The 18703-nt window shown below is 34.9% G+C and overlaps 1 protein-coding gene across 3 annotated transcripts in view; it reads right to left on the bottom strand.

Moving 5' to 3' along the window:
- CSMD3 (CUB and Sushi multiple domains 3) overlaps positions 1–18703 on the bottom strand; it is a 593609-nt gene that overhangs the window by 511038 nt on the left and 63868 nt on the right. For all 3 annotated transcript variants that reach the window (XM_066177261.1, XM_066177253.1, XM_066177270.1), the window contains exon 2: positions 3918–4140. In XM_066177261.1, coding sequence (XP_066033358.1) covers positions 3918–4140 — 223 coding nt within the window. The remainder of the gene's footprint in view (positions 1–3917; positions 4141–18703) is intronic.

Genomic DNA, 18703 nt, shown 5'->3' with positions numbered 1-18703 from the left:
AGGTTTAATTTTTTCTACATTTATAGTTTGAAGCAAAGATTATCATGTGAAGTAAACTAAATCACGCATACACAGTAACACAAAGATACAAGTGAAATACTGACTTCGCATTCCATACTGGTGATATCTGACATGCTTCTTTTCCATTTATTATTGTTTAGCTGCCATTTAAGTACCAGGTAAATCAGTAAAAAGCTGTTGAGCGTTCATTGAAGACAAGCAATAACTGTAATTTCAGTAAGATTTAATTCTAAGGAAGCCACTTAGTACAGAACTGGATGAAGGTGATGAGCTTCACAAATAGTTGAACTGCAAAATCATTTAATTCATATCGAAAGTTGTTCTACAACATTAAAGTAAAAAACAAAACAAAACAAAACAAAACAAACAACCCCCCCAAAAAAAAACAAAAACCAAACCCCTCCCCCCAAAAAACCCTAAACAAACAACCAGAAGTAGTGTCCTTGTCTATCCAAGATAATTTTTTAGCTGTCCAGTTATGTATTTTTACAAATACATGTGTAGTCCCCTGAAAATATTTTTACCTGTTACAAAATTAAAGAGAGGGTGAAAAGTGTAATCTGATTACACTGTCATTAACATCTCTAAGTAAAATGTCAAAATATACTGCCATGCTAGAAGGATAATTTACACAGGCAACTTTACCTCAGTAAAACTTCTCTTATCTGTAAAAAAGAAAACTCAATGAAACATCACCTCACTAATTACTACAGAAATCTGAGAAAACCAATGTCACTATGAAAGATTTAGTAAATCTTGCATAATTTCACTATCATGCTGTCTTCATTTTAAAGCCAATTCTCCACTCACACAAAAGTGTACTATTCTTCCTCACCCACACTCTGGAAAGATCTTGTAAGTCTTGCAAAAGTAGTCTATTTCAAGCCCTATATTGAGGCTTAATCATCTTTTCCTTTTTAAGTGCTGACTGATTCCTTTCTCTTCCTCATAACTTCACCAGAATCTAATGGCAACCTAAATGCACAATACCAAAACATTTAAGCATGACACGTTTCCTTGACTTTCTTCTAAGATACTGATCTTTAAAAAAACACATTTTAATGCTCCAGCATTGAAGAATTAGTTTAATTTAAAAAGAATCTTGTACATATATATCTATAAATGCATATTTAGTTATCCATATATCTATGTATCCAGATACATATATATGAATGTACATGTGCACACAAATATATATAAACCTTTTTGGCAGCTTGAACAAGACAAAAAGAAAAATAATTCTGCCTTTACAAGATATTATTTTCATCTTCTTTTAGCCTGCTAACAATCTTGACCTGTTTTCCCTGATGCTTATCTAAGCCGTAACTCAATATGGACCATTGGTTCCTAACTGGAATCATAGTTTTATTCTTTGCATTTGTGCAGAACATTGTTCATATAGTCCTTGAGATCACAGTTTAGAGTAGTTTCACACACTGAATTTTTGACTGACAGTGAGGGCCTTTTCAGGCTCCTCCATTTGAGAAAATCTGTTTTATCTTTTGAGGAGTGAATAGAAGAGGAAAACTTGTTGTGGAAAACAGCTCTTAAATCTTTTATCTAAGGGTTTCCTATTTCCTGCAGCTGATATCAGAATTGCATTCAAGCACTCATGAAACAGGGAATAGAAATGAAAACACAGAAGTGCAAAGAAAAACAATTTCATTAGAGATGCTTTGTCCACATCTGCTGGCTGTTAACCTTTTAAGAGAATTTATATCCTGCACAAATTTGAGATGTAGAATTTTACTCTTCTAGTTTCCTTGTAATACCAATTTACATATTCCTCTTCTGAACAGATGCCAGATTTTTATGCAATAGTTTTAAAAAAATCATTACCAGTGTATCAACACTTACCATAAAATACTATGAAAACACATCCCTTTCTTTAGGCAGTGTTTTGCAAACTAAAATGAAACTGGATGTTCCCTGATTAGGAACAGTTACATTCTTTATCACAGGATGAAATCATGGAATGATTTGGTTTGGAAGGTCTCCTAGTTCCAACCCCACTGTCAGGAGAAGGGACATCTTTCAGGTTACACGAAGCCAAGGCTTTTCTGGGCAACTTGTTCCAGTATCTTACTGCATTCTTTACACAGAATTTCTTCCTCATACCCAACCTTAATCACAGATCCGTAGAATTTTAAGAGGTTGGAATGGACCTTTAAGATCATTTAGTCCCAACCACCTCAGCGACACCTCCTAGTACATTGGATTGGTTAAGGCCTTGTCCAACTCTCTTTGAGAACTTCCAGGGTTGGAGCATACACAGCCTGTTCCAGCATCTAACCATCCTCACAGTAAAAAACTTCTTCCTAGTACCCAACCTGAATTTCCCCTCTTACAATTTGCACCCATTCCCCGTTGACCTATTGACTCTGTTTTACACCACTGTGACACAGATGCTGAGATTCAGAAGGCTGAAAATTACTCCTTTATTTTTGGGATGTGTCTCCCTTTTATACTATTCTACACAGACCAAGTCGGTTGGTGAAACAAAGACAAACCTCTTCAATCACATTGGTCAGACCAGAGGGACATCAAGAAGAAGTCCCTCCTAGGAAAAGGAATGAAAACATAGCACAGTTACAAAAACACTTCTCTTGTTTACAGAGAATTCCCTGGGAAAAGAATTTCAGAAAACCAAAATATCTCAGGCACAAAACCAGGGCTAAATAGTTCCTGATGAAGTTCTCAGCCTGTCTTTGCTGGGGAGGTGCTCCAGTTCTCATCTATGTTACTTGTTCATGTCCAATTTTTCACCTACCAATATCCCCAAGTCTTTCTCTGAAGGACTGTTCTAAATTCATTGATCCACTAGTCAGTATTGATACTGAGAACTGACCAGGATGTTACACTTGGCCTCATCTCATTGGCCCTCTCCTCCAGCCTGTTGATGTCCCTCTGGATAGCATCCCTCCCCTCCAGTGAAATCAACTGCACCACTCACCTTAGCACCATCTGCAAACTGGCTGAGGGTGCACTCAGTTCCACTGTCCACATCATTAACAAAGACATTGAATAGTATTTGTCTGAATACAGACCCCCTAAGGGACACCACTTGTTGCTGATTTTTAATTGGACTTTAAGCTGTTGACTGTAACATTTTGGATGTGGTCACATGGCTACTGTGTTATTCTTGGAACAGTCCACCCAGTCAAACATAAATCTCTCCTATTTAACAAAAGGGATGTTCTGTGGCTGTGCCAAAGGCCTTACAGAAGTCTAGGTAGATGATAAATTGAGTTACAGGAGTCAAGGTAAATTATAGTAAAGAAAAGTAGCAAATATATTACTAATACATCTATTGGTATTGTAGAATTGTTATGTATTCCATAAGCTGCAGCCTTTCAGAACTGAACATCTGGGCTAAGACTCTGAAGTAGGCTCTGATAGAAAATGTTCTACAGCACATCACATCCTTGATATCTTAAACAATTTTTTCACTTTTGTAAACCCTTTTTGTTAGAAGATGTTCATATACAAACACGCACAGAAAAAAAGTACCTAGTCTATCATAGTTGAATTTTCCTGATCCCTGTAAAAAGCCCCCTGTTCCAAGGATTACAAAAGTTCCACTGCTACTAGATCATGCAAACTGAGACCTCCACAATCTCATATTCACTTTACATTAATTTATCCATGCTCGTATGCTTCTTAATTAATTACATTTCATTAAGACCAATTTTATGAAAGCTAGATTAATTTCAGCAGTTACTTTAACTAGAATTAAGGCACGATATACATTTTGACACCTATGATTAATTAGAGGAAGCACACCTTAAAGACTAAATAAGAAAGAATTCATAATTTAAAAACATTAGCTTTAACTATTCTATCATATATTTTAATTTATTACTACAAGTTAGAGTTCAATAATATTTATTCTTTACCTTGTCCTAAAGTTTGCAGGGTGAGGATGCCCATCATATAATGACAAATAATCATATTCTTCTTCTAGGGCAAAAGACTGAAAGACGATCTGTATTCTGTTTCTTTCTTCTGCTATTATAACCCAGGTACAGTTTGCACCATTTGGATATCCATATGGGAAGCCAGGGCTTTCAATAGTGCCATTAAGTCCTTTTAAAGTTCCACCACAGGTATAAATAAATCCTAAAAAATACCAAGGAAACAAAAGTTAGTAATCCATTTTTATATCAACCTTCAATAGAATATATTACTAGAACTCATGATTTCTGAAAATATATAAAAAATTTCTTAGCAACTACTGCATTTAGAAAGGTAAAGACAATGTTTTTACACAAATGCGGGCCACTTAATGCAAAACAATCCCACCTACCTAACAAATGTGTTTTCCATACTGTTTATCTAAAGACATATGGTAGCATCTTTGAAAATAAACATATATAACAACATCTATGACTAAATCTGTTTGCCTATGAAGCAAAGTATTCACACCAATTTTGGTTTTTTTGCAAGTGGAAGACTAAGTTTCTTCGGACACAGGTTAAACTTATTAACCTTGTGCTTTTCCTCCATGTATTTTGGCTCTGGAAAAGACTGAAAGTATGTTTATTATTAATAAGCTTTTCCCAATCAATAATTCTGGGTTATGAAAGTTCTGTACTGAAGGGTTCAATCTGAAATAGCCATCTGTTAACATCATTATATTATCTCATGTAAATATTAAGATTAACAGTTTACATGTTTTGATTGACCCTATGTGGATGTTGTTTAACTGCAGTGATCAGGTAGGGCCCAGACCTCCTCCCTCACACACCACATCCACACACCCCCCTCCATTTCCCCATAGTGGGATGGAGGAGAGAGAGAACAGTGTCAGTGAGAAAACTCTTGTGTTGAGACAACGTTTAACAGGAACAACAAAAGCAGTACATATGAAGGAATTCACCGGCTGCTTTGGCAGGAGGGTGTTCAGCCACTTCCAGGAAAGCAGGCCAATATCACACCTACTTGTTACATGGGAAAACGAACACCATAACCCTGAATGTGGCCCCATCATCCTTCTTTCCATCAGCTTTTACCACTGAGCATGCTGCCATATGTTCTAGAATATCCCTTTTTATTGGTTGGGGTCATCTACGTCCCATTTGTGTCCCCTCCCACCTTCTTGCCCATTCCTAGAAATATGAGAAGCAGAAGAAGCCTGGATGGTGTGTAGGCACTGATAAAATGTTCAGCATTGTTTTGGTCACAAATCTAAAACATAAGACCATCGGATTTACTGTGAAGAAAATTAAGTCTGTCCCAGCCAAATTCAGTACAGTGCGTCAAAGCAAAAAAGTTGCTCTGTTAATAGATCCTTTTTAAAATTAACATCCTCAAATGTCAGAAATTACCCCTAAATTCAAACCCTATTTTTTCTTGGACTGTAACAAAGTTTTTTCTTATACAGAAAATCCATTTCCTGAGAAAAATAAGAGAACAAGAATAATTATAGAAAGGTCTCTCCCCAGACACTGCGTGCTTGCAGGACAGGTCCTTTTCTATACTTTTGTTTCAAGTTCTAATGCTCAATTATGGCAGTCCTTAACTCTTTTGGGGCTGTAGGATATTTTTTATTTTCCACCAGCTTTGTAGTCTAAATGTAGGTCTACATCCCCTCTCCAGTCTTTCTGCTCTCTTATGCCTTAAATATTAGATCAGCTTTCTTGCTTTGCCTTTTTCACCCCTGAAGCTTCTCTTCCCCAAGAATGCTCAGAGCAATCCTTCCAGGGGAGGGATTTCATCTGAGAGAAAGCACAAAACGCTGAGTTGCTCTTTCACAGAAACATGACATACATTTCATAACAAACTACAAACAAACAAAACCAGATGCCAACCCTTAAATTATACACACATGTATATATTTGAGCTCGTTAAATCATCTTCTTCATGGCATATTCACAAGTTTGTCTTCATGTTGAGCATTTAAATGTACAGAGACCCCTTTCCCTGAAGTACTAAGCAGAAATCTCTTGAGATTTTACACTTTGTATTGCTATGCTGTCAAGTAACTTTTCTTGACAACAGAAAAGTGGCATGTGAAATTTTTTTTATCTTGGCTTTTTCATATATATTTACAATGGTGAGAAAAGATGCCTCATTAAGTATGACTGCTTTTTAAATACAATTATCAGTGTATCATAAATATATAGAACAGAAAGGGATGGGAAGATAGTCTTAGGAAGTAATTAGGGTTTTGTTTACCTCATATGACACGTATAGCAAATTTTACTGTCTAATGCAAGTTGCCTTGGAGAATTCACTCTCATATCAGTGCCTGCACAACCTTCATTGTTAGGAGTCTGTTTTATTTATCTCTTTCTGCATCTCCCTCACATACTTGAACTATTTTTAAATCCTCTTTATGTGTTATTATTTATTATTTAAGCACAGCTGTTTTATTTAGCACTTTAAAAATCTTTTGGAATACAGTTTTTGCACAAGACACTTAAAAAATCAAACTATTTATTCATAAGATCTACATCCTAGAACTTTAATACTTCCAACCAAATACAATCACTGTAATAAGTCTTTTTAAATAGCAGTGTGCACAAATTTATCAATCTAGTTTTTCCCAGAAATCTCTTGCTGAGGCCTACTTGAATAGAATTAGAGAAAAAACTTCGAGGAGACTTGAAAATTAAATAGCATACACTGTTGATTTTCATTCATCTCTCCAGACCAAGTGTGGAAAGCACAGTATAAACTTTGACTCAAGATCATAATACAGCTCCATAATTCAGAAACTTTGTCACTGTGCCTATTTCATGAAAGCTTTCAATTACATATGGACTATTCTGTTAATTCAATACAAATTACAAAGGAAAAAGAATCTATAATAGGTCTACTGTTACCAAAATAAAATTATATTTAAACCCCCCCCAAAAAAACAGAAAACAAAAAAACCAAACAAACAAGAAAAAACACCAACCAAAAAACCCCAGATCCACAACTATGAGGGAACAGAGCTTTGTGATAAAACATGTTACTTATGGAGTGTAAAGCTTCATACTCAATCCAATAATTAGTCCTATTCATACACCGATATGAAATGTAAACATCCATGACATAGAAAAGTTCCAATTACTCCTTTTATTCCATATTCAAACTGTAAGAAAAGAGAATTATTCATATGCTAGAAGATGATACAACTTGGATGTTTTTCAGAGATGACTAGCAGAATGTAGCACAGCTATTCACGTGTCAGAAGATACATTTTTAATTCCAAGAATGGAAAAAAAACTCCAAACGAACCAACAGTGAGGTTTGATTTTGATAGGTCTACTCTTTTAGTCTGTAAAATAAAAAACCATGCCAACAGAATTCATGTGCAGAACATGCACTTTAATCTCTGCTTTCATATGTTAATATATCTGTGATGCTCTTCACCTTGGCAATCCAACTTGGGTATGATCAAAATAGACAGCGTGCATTAACTGACTGGTCTGATCAAACGTGGAAAACATGACATTTGTTTTCAAGAGGTAAAATTCATGCTGAAATAACTAGTAGCATATACTGTGATCTTTTCCATTTAGATTTCAGAACCAGCATTCCAAGCAGAATTTACTTGCAAACTGCTTTTCATTAAAGGGAAGTTTTTATTCAAAGCACACAATAAAGAATTTTGAAAAGCTTGAAGTTGGACTAGAAAAGAAAAATTCTTGTTGAAATAAGTATGAAAATGAACAACACCACTCATGAGATTCTCTTAATAGCTAGTATGATTCAAAGTTTCAGTTGCATTGTTTCCTACCAGATTTTAAAATTCAGATCTTTAATTCTCATCAATTTTACATGGATAAATACTTCTTGAAATCAGAAAACGCAGCTTCTCTTCCTGATTTGTCATCCTTTGATTCATTGTGGGATTATTGTGAGCATCAGTAACAGCATTTCTTAATCCGTTTATTCAACTTTCATTGCCTTTTAACAAAGCAAGTAGTTCTTACATCATGTCCATGCCCCTTGCCCTTGAATATCCCATAATTACACTCACTCAATACTCAATAGGATTGGCTTTTTCTCTTCACTATGACCATTCAATTATACTGTTTAATAACTTATTTCCACACCTTTCACCTTACAAGTACTCCACACCTTTCATTTAATCTTCCTTGTTTAGTATGTTCTTTAATAACAGTCATTACCATAAGATAATTATACTGAGTCTGCATTGATTAACACACTTGTACATTTCTAAGTTGCTTGTGTATTTCCTTTTAATTAAGTTTTTAATACTTTCTTTCTTTCATTTTAAGAGAAAACCAAGGAAAAGAAAGATGATTTGTTCATATGCTGCATTTTTCTTCAACATCTTTTCTGATAATGTGATCTTCTTTTCATTTCTTTCACTTGCATCTATCTTAAAACATAGTCAATCCTATCTTAAAGTATTCCTTAGCCATGTCATCCATGTTCATGTCCCTTTATTTTGTGCAATATACCTATTTGCAGAATTATTCTTGCTTCCCAAATGATAGTTCTGTTCCATTCAGAATACATATACTTTATTCGTCTCTCCTCATGCTCATCTCATGTTTCTGCAACACCTTTTTCTGTTTGTGGTCTTTGATCACCTGACTGAATTTGGCAACAATGAGTAGTTATTTTTCATCCTGACCGTAAATCAGTACAATCTGTTCTGCTAATTCTTTTCTGTTTTACTGGATTCTCTTTCTGTTCACTTGTATTATCATCACCTTTGTTTTTATGGTTCCTCTATGTTCATCCTTTTTGCTAGCACTTCAAAGAACCTGCTGGAGTTAAACAGAGATAGATTTCATAGTGATGTGAACTCATCCCTATGCTGTGAATCCTTTTCTTCTGCTATCAATCTTATCCAGTTTTGGAAAATATATACTTAATATTTATTTCTAATATTCTAATATTTATTTCCACCTCAACTTTAATTGTCCTGACATGCCTCACCCCCAGACCTTTAAGCCCATTTATAAAACTGAGAAAAGGATTCTCTCATCAGATGGAATGACTGCATTTTACTTTGAGGTGTGTTTGAAATTTACCTTTTTATCACTTCTCATCGTGTCTTAATTCTCTTTAATTTATGCTTTTCCATTTCCATTATGCCTTTTTTCTGCATAAAACAAGCCTCCTTTCACTACCTTTAACTTTCAATAAAAGAAAGTTTTATTGACTTTTTCACATGAGTACAAAATATGAAAGGTAATCATCTCCTTTAATGTACTGGACTTAGTTCCTTCTTACTCTCCACCTTTTTGTCTTCCTACCCCATGTGTCCAGCACCTTGCAAGCTTCTTTCTTATTCTGCTGTGTTTTCATATGAATAGACTGCTCATATGAAAAGACACCCTCGGGCACTGTTTACACTAAGGCCACTCACTGATGTCCCTTCCTACCAGAACATCACTGCCCCCTCTTTCTTTATGACTCTCCTGTTTCCCCTGTTCTGGCATGGGAGGTGTCCACACAAGCACTAACCCTTGCACCACAGCACACCAGGACAGAAGTACACTGCACCTGGGGAGGAGTTGACAGTGGAGTAGGAATCCATGCCAGCCACAAGGCCTTAGAGCTGCAGCTATTCCAGAAAATACTGTCTTGCATTCCTGTAGCTTTCTATATCTAACTCAATATTCTGACTTTAAATAATTCTCACTTCTATCTCAGCTTCAATAGCAGCTTTTATAATGAGCTTTCTACCAGCTGAGAAAGGCTTACATCTAATATTTTGTCTGATCACATATAATTGTTACAGTCTTAGGTTTTAATTTCCTAAAGTAATAAAAACATGGAATCATAAAATACTCTGGGTTGGAAGGAACCTTAAAGATCATATATTTCCAAACCCTTGCTGTGGGCAGGGACACCTTCCTTTAGACTGGATTGCCCAACTCGGCCTTGAAACCTACAATGATGGAAAATCCACAAGTTGGGGGACTCTGTTCCAGTATCTCACCACCCTCACAGCAAAGAATTTCTTCCTAGTATCTAATCCTTTGTCAGTTTAAAGCCATTTCCCTTTGTCCTATTACTACACATCCTTCTAAAAAATCCTTCTCCAGCTTTCTTGTAGACTTCTTTTAGATACTGGAAGGCTTTTATAAAGTATCCCTGGAACCTAAACCACTCCAACTCTCACAGTTACAACTTCATCAGTCTTGGCAGTATCTTTCTTTTGGATTGTTTTTTACTTTCTATTTTTTTAAATAATTTTTGGGGTTTTTGACATACAGTGCAAATTTCCTTCATTTAAACTCTTTTCTTTAGCCCAAGGAAATCTCAGACCTGCTTAATAAAGCCTTATTACAAACACAAAAAAAAAAAAAAAAAAAAAAAAAAAAAAAAAAAAAAAAATTGTGATTGAGAAGTGCACAAAGAACATTGAAGAAACTCTCTGAAAAACAGCTCTTAGGAGTTCCAAGTAATTGAGGATTTCTTAACTAAATTGCCTTTTTATTTCCATTTTTTCTTAAAAGCATTTGCTTTCTCAAACAAGATATTCTAACACCTAATCTCTGCACAACTTCTTGGAAATTGGGAGATTATGAAATTTAAATACCATTAAATTTTCAAAAGAATTTAACTTTTATTTGTGATTTGTATCATTTTAAGGCTATGAGAAAAGATGGTTATACTTTTTGGTAAATAACTGAGTAAGATTGTCTTTCCCTTGCATAAGCTATAACAAGGTACCAAAATGACTTTTCCAGTCTTTTGGTAGGTAGGGTTGACTGTTAACTCAATCAGTGGAACTGGTACAGAACACCAGACAAAAAGAAATAATCACTGTATATTATCACCACATTTGAAACACTTTCTGGAGGTATTGTTTTGCCCCCAGAGAGTAATTTCTTATCTCTGTTACAGACATATGTTCTGAAAGAGGTTTAGAATCATTTTTCAGTCTTCCACTTGTCTTAGTTGTGAAAACTACTAGAAGGACAAAAGTTTCTGTTCTCTCCTGTCGACCTTGAGTGGGTTACTTCCTTGAAGAAACATAAGGTCTAAAATAGAGTAGGACTATTCATGTTCACACAGAATACATTCTGAGCAGCAGGAGGTTTAAATTGGAAAGGTAGCTAATAACAAACTGGATCTCATGTAACAAAAGTACCCATACAATTTTTATTACATGTATTGAAATAAATATTTACTGCCATTTTTTGAATTTCTTGTTCTACAACTGAAAACTGCTTATCATTCCCTATAACTGAAAACAAAGAGGGTTTAGCTTCAATAGTGTTTTCAGTCTTTGAGAAATTAAAAAAAAAAAAAAGATGAAACATAAATCTAGAGATCTTTAGGTCATTCAATAGAAGACAATCACCTTCAAGGGAGAATAGAGGGGGTTTAAACTCACCTTTAGGCATTTAATTACTTTGGTTTATACATAACTCTCTGACATGGAAGAGTCTTCTGCTTCTATTTTAAAAGCATTGCTAGCACCATCACAGATGAAAGTCTGGTTTCAGCAATGTCAGCTGAAATACACCCAGGATTTTATCCCCAGTATGTAATTAACTTCCCTTCTAAGGTTATTTCAATACTTCTTTTCTATCCCTCACACAATATCTCAATGCCTTGTAGACAAGGGATCATCTGCCTCCTTACTATCATGCAGCCAGATAAGAATAATCTCTCAGATGTAACAAGCATCTGGGCAATAGAACTAGACATAAAAACAAGAGAGGACATTTGGAATCTCATCACAGAACAAATTAAAAATACTGTCTGGGATTGAAATCCTGCCATATTTAATACCGCTCATACATGTGAGCACTACAGAATTGCAGAGCAATCGTATTTTTTTATGCTTGGGGAGAGTGTAGACAGGTATTAAAGAGTCTTGAGAGTTTTTTAAAGATTATTTTGATTTCAAATAAGGGAATTTCTTGTCTCAGTGTTTAAGAATAAACATTTTGAGCTATGACTTCCTCATTTTAGGAGAATTAATTGTGAAAAGTGTCTTCATTAGTATTCTGAGCTTGCACTCTTTCTTCATCCCCCTGCTCTTCCTTCAATTCTTCCACTTGAAGAAAGTGGAAAGTAACCATCATACAATCAGAAATTGTATCAGGAATCTTCCCAGCAGCCCTAAAGAGAACACCATATCAAAGACAGGTCTGAAAATGAATTAATGCAATTTTTTTTTTTTTTTTTTTTTTTTTAATAACATAGGAGATTTACTCTGTGGAAAAGACAGGGACAGAGAATCCATTGCAAAGATAAATTGTTGAAAGAATTATAAAAATTATTAACCTCTGTCATTATATACCTGGTTCATTAAAATCTCAGATCTGGGAAATGGACCACTGTAAAGAGATTTACACAGAGACATAATCTGGGGAAGGGAAGGTGCGGGAAGGGGAAGGGGAAGGGAAGGGGAACACTGTATATTTCCTCTGGTGTTGGAAATCTTGCAGCAGTTTCAGGTAAGTGACAGAAAAGATTATTGTAAATCTAAATAATCTGCTGAAATTCATATATAGCTTTAGAGAAAGAAACAAACAGTTCCCATAAACCTTCTAAAACATCAGAGATGTAGTCAAACTCAGAAAGAGAGTGGGAAAAAGGAGTAAAATGTCAGAATAAGGATAAAATTTTTAGTGAGCATTCAAATAGGAAATAAGCACTATGACATTAAAACAATGGTGGTTTGAAGTGACTTCAGCACGACTAGAAAAAAAATTTAAAGACTCAGTGCTTGGAAAATCAGGGCAAAATTAAGGCTCTGTTTAAAGTTTCTGCCAATAGAAACTGAAGAGTATTTACTGAACACTACCATAGACAATCTTCCTATATTCTGTTTCCTTCTTCCAAAAAGTAAAAGACAGACTACTAGGGCAGCTCAGATTACTTCAGGCATAAACAGCCTAGAAGTTTTCTTCATTCACTCACAGGGATGACCTTCAAAAAATATATAGTTTTTAAAAAAGAAAGTAAAAACATTCCTACTTTGGATCATATGGAAATTCAGAACTTTGAAACTCTGCTATAAACCTGAGAAGAAATAATTATCTTACTAGAGATTCATGCTTCTGCTTTCACAGTGAGACATACATAAAACTTGATGTCAATAGCTACTCTGTGGTGCCATTACTGTAGGATTTGGACCATTGTACCTAATCAACTCCATGTACTCTACAATAACCTAAACTATCTAGGGTAGCCAAATTAAAATTGTATTGAGGATTTTAGGAAGCAGCAGCAGGAAAATCCAACTATAGTCTTTGATATAGTCCAGACTCCATGAGGTTTTCTGCTTTTCATTTTCTAGATCATGTGATAATGAAAAAAACTCCTAAAACCTCTTCAAAGAGACACAGACTACGTAAGGGTCAACTGAATGCAGAGAGATCAGGAAAACTTCTCATGAAGAATTTGACATTATGGGACAGTTTCTGTCAGTTCTTAAAAATAGAGCACAATTTAAACATTTTGGAAAAATTTAAAAATTATTTCTGTCTTTTATGCTTAAAATTTCTAAAAAAGATAATTTTTGATTGAAGCAGAATTTTATTTTATTAGAAAAATTAATATTCTCATCTAAAAATCTACAGAATGCTACAATTTTTTTCAGTGGTTTCTGGTGTCTGAATCCATAATTTTCAGATATTGTCAGTTCTGTACAATTTTTAACTTTGAATTTAATCATATTGTACATTTTTGAATTTTCAAGAGGTCAAAAATAAACATCTTTACTATGTACTTTCATATGCCATAAAGATTTTTTTTTTTAATCATAAGTCAGAATCTAAATTTCAGTAGTCTGTTGAGGCAGTTTAGGCTAAGGAAAGATCAAAAGATAAAGATCGCTGTTAGTTACTACAATATCTGAGATTGTAAGATTTTTTTTTAATGGTACCTAATTTATTGATATCATGAAAACAATAAATTTAGTATTATCAATATTTTTACATAACCTATATTATCTAATATCTGTATTTTCCAATATATTTTATATATATATTCCCATTATTTCCATTTAGAAAGCAAAGATCATCAGCAGAGGGTTTGACTTTAAAATCTGTAGGATTTAACAAATAAAATAATTTTCTAAAAAGTAAATCAGAGGTTTATTTCTCCATACTATGGAACGTACTTCAAAGTAATGAAAAAATTTCAAGAAAATGTATTAAAACTGGTATACAAGAAAAGGTGTACAAATGTGTCCAGACTCTCTGGCACTGATAGCTTTTGGTTTTTTGGGGTTTTTTTTAACACTACTTAGTAAAGCTAAGAATGCTAAAATGTTATAAAGCCAAGCAATACAATCTAGCGTGTTTCAGATTTTATTTTGTTCCCAAGAGTCAGAGGACTATTGAAGCTGTTGCTATTACTCTATATATTTATTCTGGTCCTTTCCAGAGAAAATCTACTTCACTGTAAAGGCAGAGAGATTAACTTCATACCCCAAGTTGCTAAGGAGGAAATCAGCATATTATGGCAAAATGTTAGGGGCTGTTGTGAGCAGCCAGATTTTAAACATCAGCTGATGAGAAGTACCCCTGGCCAGCTGCCCCTACTATGACTTTGAGGTACAGAGAGGCAACATGAACTGATCTATCCACCCCAACTGATGTTTCCATCCTACCATGTCAGATAAACATCCTCATGTAGAGTCATCACCATCAAGAAAATAATAATTATCTTTCCAGCTGTTTTGATAAAACTTGAAGCTAACTGTGACCATTTGCAGAAAGGGGAAAGAGGGATATATATTTAACAGCATTATTGGTGTCTTCCCTGCTCCACTGAAAACAGCAAACAGAGAAACAAACAAAAACCCAAACACACCAGCTCAGCATCAAAGAAAAACTAATTTGATCTCCGGAAGTGACCAGTAACCTTTTCCATATTCCTGCCAACAACATCTTCTGGCCAAAAATGCTGGATCACCTGAACTAGGGATGCAGAGCAAAGTTAGACAAAAAGGTTATGTGAAAAGTCATAAGAAATGAGATTTTACAAAATGTTTAAGAATGGGGGAAAAACAAGAAAAGAAAAGAAAATAATAAAGTCAAACAGTGCAGCACTGAAGAAACGGGAAAAGGAAGAAAAAAATAGGTAAGTAGTTGTGACTTGGATAGCATACCTGGAATGTAAAACTGTTTTAAACAGTTATGTCATTTATTTTAAAAATATATCCTTGTAAATACTGAGATATTTTTAGCAAAATGTCTTCATGTTCATTTGTATGGGACTAAGGAACCTGGCATGTTACTTACTTTCTGCCATATCTGCTGATTGGAATTCGGACATACTTTGCTAATGTGCTAGATATTGTGTGTAAGGGGCATATACTAATGCATCTTACATAGTATTACATCATAACTACTCTCATGCCAACAATTTCTGCATGGGAAAAATGCAGATGTCTATACTGAGTCTTTCTTCTTGAGTTTCAGCACAAAAATAAAATTAAAAAAAGGAGAAAGTACTAATTATTTCTTGAGATTTAATGACAAGTTTTTATCTAATAGCCCTAGTCTCAGACATTCAGTTCCTCCCTCCCAGTCATTAATACTCAGCAGGGTCCAGTGTTTTTTCTGATCAAGTAAGCGAAACACATCATTTTCTATTGAAATCATGTGATTTTATATCTGTAATTGATGTGTTCCCATGTATTAGCTTATTTCACCTTTTGGCAACTGTTACTCCAAGTGTCTCATCCATTCTGCAGTACTGATGTCTGCTTTCAGGAGCCAATATTTCTGAAATTAATCAGTACCCTACATTTTTTAAAAATTGCTGGTAATATTGCCAGTGGCTTATCATGAATTATTATCCCCTCTGACATGACAAACTAGCTCCAACAGGAAAGCTATTACTTTGAAACAAATTGTACTGCATTGAAATATCCCCAGTAGTAAAGGATCTCAATAGAGTATTAAAGCTTGTTCAATTTAAAACAATGAGGAGAGAGACCTTTGTGTTTTTCTGAGGTCATATTCTTTTTATTAAATACCAGATAATAGCAGTGTCTTGCCTAACAAAATTTTCAGGAGGGAAGCACTTTTTTTTTTCACTTTGATTTATATTTTGTCATTAAAAACATAAGCACTGGATCCTCTTAGTATAAGTATTAGGGGCCTCACCTCTTTTTTATGCCGTTTTCTTTCCCTAAACCAAAGGCATGTCATTGTTAGTTTCTGATTCTCTACTTGTACAGCAAAGGCAAATGTCTGCTTATATAGGAGTAAATATGAATACAGAGAGCCTTTTTTAATGGGAAACATTTTTAAAATATTTGATTTCTGGATACATGCTTGTATGTGAGGAAGGGAGGAAGGGAGGAAGAAAAAAGAAAAGAAAAGAAAAGAAAAGAAAAGAAAAGAAAAGAAAAGAAAAGAAAAGAAAAGAAAAGAAAAGAAAAGAAAAGAAAAGAAAAGAAAAGAAAAGAAAAGAAAAGAAAAGAAAAGAAAAGAAAAGAAAAGAAAAGAGAAGAGAAAAGAGAACACACGTGCCTATAATACTTCTCTAGGGAATTAAATATTCTTTTTAATAGCCCACAGTTATCCTTGTGAGGAGGAAATGCTCAGTCTCACCCTGCACACGGTGGAGGAATGGAATTTGGATTTGGTTTTGGTAAAAAAATACCAGACAAGTGGGGAATGGTAAAAGACTGCACCAGAGTGAAAAAGCTTTGACTGTATCAAAGTACCTGCCTCAGAGGAGGTGTGCCCACACTGTGCGGCATTCTCTTCAGGGATAGTTGGTGCAGTTGGAAGCAGAACTGATTGGAATGTTTGGGTGTAACTATTTATCTCTTTTTTTTTCTTCCATATAATAAAAAATTGTTAAATCAAATCCTCTTTGAATGTATATCCAAATATATTTTTATTAGGGTTTCTTAGTGCCAACATGAACTTCTGGTCTAACTAAGAGTGGCATCCCATGTAATAGCTAGCTGTGCACAGTAATTACTGGGGTATACTAAACTCAATTTCAAGTCCTCGATCTCTGTATTCTCCCAATTTATGTGTCCCACAGCATATTTGACACAGGTTAATTGCAAGTCAGCTTCACACTCATATCTTCTAGAGTGTCTTAGTTTTCATTAAATTTGCTGCTTAGGATCTAATCCAAATTTGCAAATTCTGTTTCTGTAAAAGCAGATTTATTTTTCAGCCTGCATGTCCAGTAACTTTTCTGCCAGTGTATTCAGAGTCCTCTAGCTACTGAATGCAGTCCAGGGGCTTAAGTCATCTTTATGTTCTAGTACTGACATTTATTCTTCTCTCATCTGCTCACAAATGAGATATAAAGAGCAGAATTTGATTAAATGTGGGTGTTTACAATGGCCAAACAGCAAGGCTCCTGTATTTATCAGTCAAGTCCTGGACAATAGATTCAGTTATGCTTAGTCCTGCATACCAGACTGCAATCAAATAAACTGACTCCATTCTGTTGGCTATAAAAGACATTTAAATATCCAGGTCAACTTAGACACTTGTTCCAAGGTGCCTAAGATCAAGGGAAAGAATCCTGCCGAAGATACATCTATAGTTTAGTCCTTCACAATTAATATGTTATTGCCTTTTTTTCTCCTCAAACAACACAAGGACAGGAGAAATATCATGGAAAAGTGGACAATTGCTTATTAACCTTGGTATTTACTTGTAATTTTACCTGTAAGGTTCACAGTGTTTGTTTTTCGTTTTTTTTTTTTTCAGGGCAGCTACCTGAGCAGTACATACTCAATGTCTGGTCTCCATTTCCTGCTCACACATTACAACACAGAGTTGCCACGGTTTGTGCTGTCACTGCAGTATGTGCAGAAGAATGCAGCATGGCCAGCACAGAAAGGTGAAACCTGTCAGCATGTTCTGATGGTAATAACTGAAGCCATCAATCTTGGAAATGGCAGGACCATCAAGCTGTTTCGTTTCAACTCTATGTAACAGTTTCTCCCCCAGATCCAAGAAGTGCAGAAGGTAAGTGTGCTGCTCAACTGCTCTCTGCCTCTGTCAAATCTTAAATCAGATCTTTCTTTGTGCAAGGTGGAGTTGATGGAGACTTGGCAGTGAAGACAACAGTGCTTGACAGCAATACAGCTTAACCAGCTCTTCAAGAGAAACTGAAAATTGCATTAGCTCTGCAGGTGTTGCAAATGAGTGCTCCACACTCTTTTTCAAGAGTGCCCCAGATCACATTACACTGGTGACCAACAGCAACAGCTTTATGGGAATGATTTGAAGCATCTGAACAAGTGCTAGAGAGAAAGAATAGTACTCACTGAAAAACATTCTAGCAGTAACCCTCTGGCTCCTTCCTTCCCACACAGGCTTTTGTTACAAAACTTCTGTATTGGTGCAAAATGTGATGCAATAATGAATTTTAATTAGTCCTTAGAGTGCCATTAGAAATTTCTTTAGGAGTAAGGAGTGGTATATTCTTTTCTCTCTTATTTGCTATCTCTATAATTAGGACTATGTGATTATGCTATCAGTGCAATAAAGCAAAAATGAAATCCACATCCAGTATGAATAATTTACCCAGTCTGCATGGAAATTACAGAATTTTCAAATAAAACATAATTATATTTTTATGTTTCTCTTAATTACTTTGTTGTAATTTGAGGGATGTGACTACAGTATTAACACACTGTAGTAAGCTGAAGTCAATGCACAGTGAACCCAACAACTTCTAAAAAATAGCACTTACTTCTAAGGTGTAAAGGATGTATTGACTTTGTTGAATTACGGTGGCAAACTGCACATGA

Source organism: Chamaea fasciata, unplaced genomic scaffold (genome assembly GCF_029207755.1).
Source record: "Chamaea fasciata isolate MVZ Bird 193981 ecotype frontalis unplaced genomic scaffold, bChaFas1.0.hap1 SCAF_1, whole genome shotgun sequence".
NCBI classification, from domain to species: domain Eukaryota; kingdom Metazoa; phylum Chordata; class Aves; order Passeriformes; family Sylviidae; genus Chamaea; species Chamaea fasciata.
The sequence above is the reverse complement of the archived record's forward strand: the minus strand, read 5'-3'. Positions and strand labels throughout refer to the sequence as shown.